The sequence below is a fragment of the Beauveria bassiana genome (assembly GCF_000280675.1).
Source record: "Beauveria bassiana ARSEF 2860 unplaced genomic scaffold BBA_S00067, whole genome shotgun sequence".
NCBI lineage: Eukaryota > Fungi > Ascomycota > Sordariomycetes > Hypocreales > Cordycipitaceae > Beauveria > Beauveria bassiana.
Genome location: NW_007930902.1, coordinates 2,829 through 5,051, shown reverse-complemented (window position 1 = coordinate 5,051; position 2,223 = coordinate 2,829). Strand labels below are relative to the sequence as shown.

The 2,223-nt window shown below is 54.4% G+C and overlaps 2 protein-coding genes across 2 annotated transcripts; one reads left to right on the top strand and one right to left on the bottom strand.

Annotated features, from left to right (window-relative positions):
- Window positions 1–9: 9 nt before the first annotated feature.
- Window positions 10–737, top strand: BBA_09777 (uncharacterized protein; the record flags this gene model as incomplete). Its single annotated transcript, XM_008604874.1, has 3 exons — window positions 10–88; window positions 159–373; window positions 432–737. 3 exons carry the CDS (start codon window positions 10–12, stop codon window positions 735–737), a joined length of 600 nt encoding a protein of 199 aa, XP_008603096.1.
- Window positions 738–1,331: 594 nt separating this feature from the next.
- Window positions 1,332–1,748, bottom strand: BBA_09776 (uncharacterized protein; the record flags this gene model as incomplete). The annotated part of the gene is made up of 1 exon (XM_008604873.1): window positions 1,332–1,748. One exon carries the CDS (start codon window positions 1,746–1,748, stop codon window positions 1,332–1,334), a length of 417 nt encoding a protein of 138 aa, XP_008603095.1.
- Window positions 1,749–2,223: the final 475 nt, after the last annotated feature.

Here is a 2,223-nt window from a genome sequence, read left to right as displayed (position 1 = left end):
TGGGCAAGAATGTCCTCTCCCCGGCAGAGTAACATAGCTCGTCGGCGGGAGAGAGACATCTGCCGCCAAGCACTAGCGCAGCACATCGGTAAGTCCACGTTCGCTCCATTCGGCGGCAGGATGCTGACCACGAGTTGACGAGCGATTGGGAATTGTAGTAAGCCCTTCCGAGGTGCGGCTGAGCCCTCGACCTCAGGATGGGTATGGCTGGAAGCCCTGCCCTGGGTATGAGAATACATTCTCGCTCCTGTTCGCCAAGAACCTGAGCGACCACTCGATCAGCACGTATCGTCTTCTCTCGCGACAGGTAGGCAATACCTTCGAAGCTGTTCCCGCAGGCGTGGATGTAGAAGCCACCGACCACATACCTCTGGTAAGTGGACATCTTGTGGTGCAACGAATACCGAGTGCTGACTGTTCTAATGACCGAGCGGCCATCAAGAGGATTTTCTGCCGAAATCAGTCGACTTCAACAAGAGAATGCACTTCTTTCAGGACATGTCCGGGAGCTGTCCGATGCCTTGGAGAATGAGGTCGATTGTAAGCTTCGTGTCGAGAAAGAGAAGGAACAGCAGCATAAACATCTGCAAGCCGCCGAGGACAAAATAAAGGAACTCGTGGAGAAAGCGCGAGGTTACCAAGCACCGCTCTTGAAATGCTTCGAAGAGCTAGACAGGACAGTGCCCATCCTAGCCGAGCTTCGTCGGATTGCAATGGAAGGAGTGGCGCCGGAGTGATATGAAAGGGAGTCGTCGGCTCCGGAGATCATGATCAGTGAACAAGCCGTCGATATATTTCTTGTTGAACAAGTCGGCCCAGAGAAGGATGTCGTTTGACATTGCTCGGTCTCCAGTAGCCACTGGTGAAGTCGACATTGTTTTCTCTAGGTCGGGCATTGATCGTGGTCCCTCGTCACACCGAATTGCGAACAGCGGGATACACCGACATTTGCGGGCAGATATAGATCCAGTAACAGTTCAGCCAGAGCCTTGCTATACAAGTGAGCTTAGAGGCCGTCTTTCGGGAGACCAGTTAGCATGTCGCCGAAGTAGCAGACCAGAACAGTGCAGCGGTAACCATGAAGATGAGCTGTAGCTCATGATCTCGCCTGAAAAGCATGACTTCAAATTATGATAGATAGGATCGAAACGCGTTGATGAAAGACGACTGTAGGTAAGGAAATAGTTGTGAAAGATTGCATCAACTTTTGCGTTACCGATGTGCCGCTAGAAAGCTCTTGTGGCGTCTGGGCGGCTAAGCAAAAATAGCCCGTTACGGATGTGGCACGATAAGCCTCGTCGGCCACTAGCAGGCATACAGTACGAGTCAAACTACAGCTCTGATTCTTCCACCTTTCTCTTCTTCTCTCGGCCCTGGTCGCACAGCTCTTCTTGCTGCTCTGGGCACCGGATATGTTGATAGAGCGCGGATATTACCCGCGCACGCTCGGTGTTTGACGCCGCCAGTAGCTGCGCCTGTTTTTGCGCCTCAATGAGAGTGAAGTTTTGCATGGAAATATGCTTCGTCTTCTCTCCCAGGGCATCTTTCAGCAGGTCTGCTTGCCTTTCCAAAACCTCCTTCTCCATGGCGGACTCGTCCAGCTGGTCGCGCAGCTCTACTATCGACTGATGCAGCGACTGGTTTTGCTTCTGTTCGTGGCCTAGCTTGAGCTCTAGCGTCTGATACATCTCGTGTAGACGAATGATCTCAGAGGCGACGTCCATGCTTCGTCGGTGCGGCAGGGGCATCTGGGCCGGCTGAGGGGCGGCAGGGGGTGGTTATGTAGTCGGCCGTCCGCCGCTGTGCCGCGGCCAAAAGTGGCAGCGCAGCACTAACTGCCCACGATCGTGCCGAGATATTGTTTGGAGGCACGTGGGCCTCATCACGAGGGGCGATATATCGAGCCACGACTCCCGCCGTGAAATGGACCGCGACGTGCCATGGCCATCAAAGGTGACCCTGAGAAAGTGACACCACCCGTGAGTCCGAGCGGGCGTTGTACATTGTACATGAAATTGACAAACGCAGGTCAGCATGCTCTCCGACGATGAGCTAGATAGGCACCGGCAGCTCGAGTCGGTGACCCTGAGGTATGGCCACACCTGCGAGACAGTGTCGTATGAATGGAGTGCCCGAGGAGGCAAGCCGTCCGACTGCTGCACGACCAAGGACAGTCGAGTCTACTTGCCAGCGGACATCACGTCAGTGATGCTGACAGAGTCC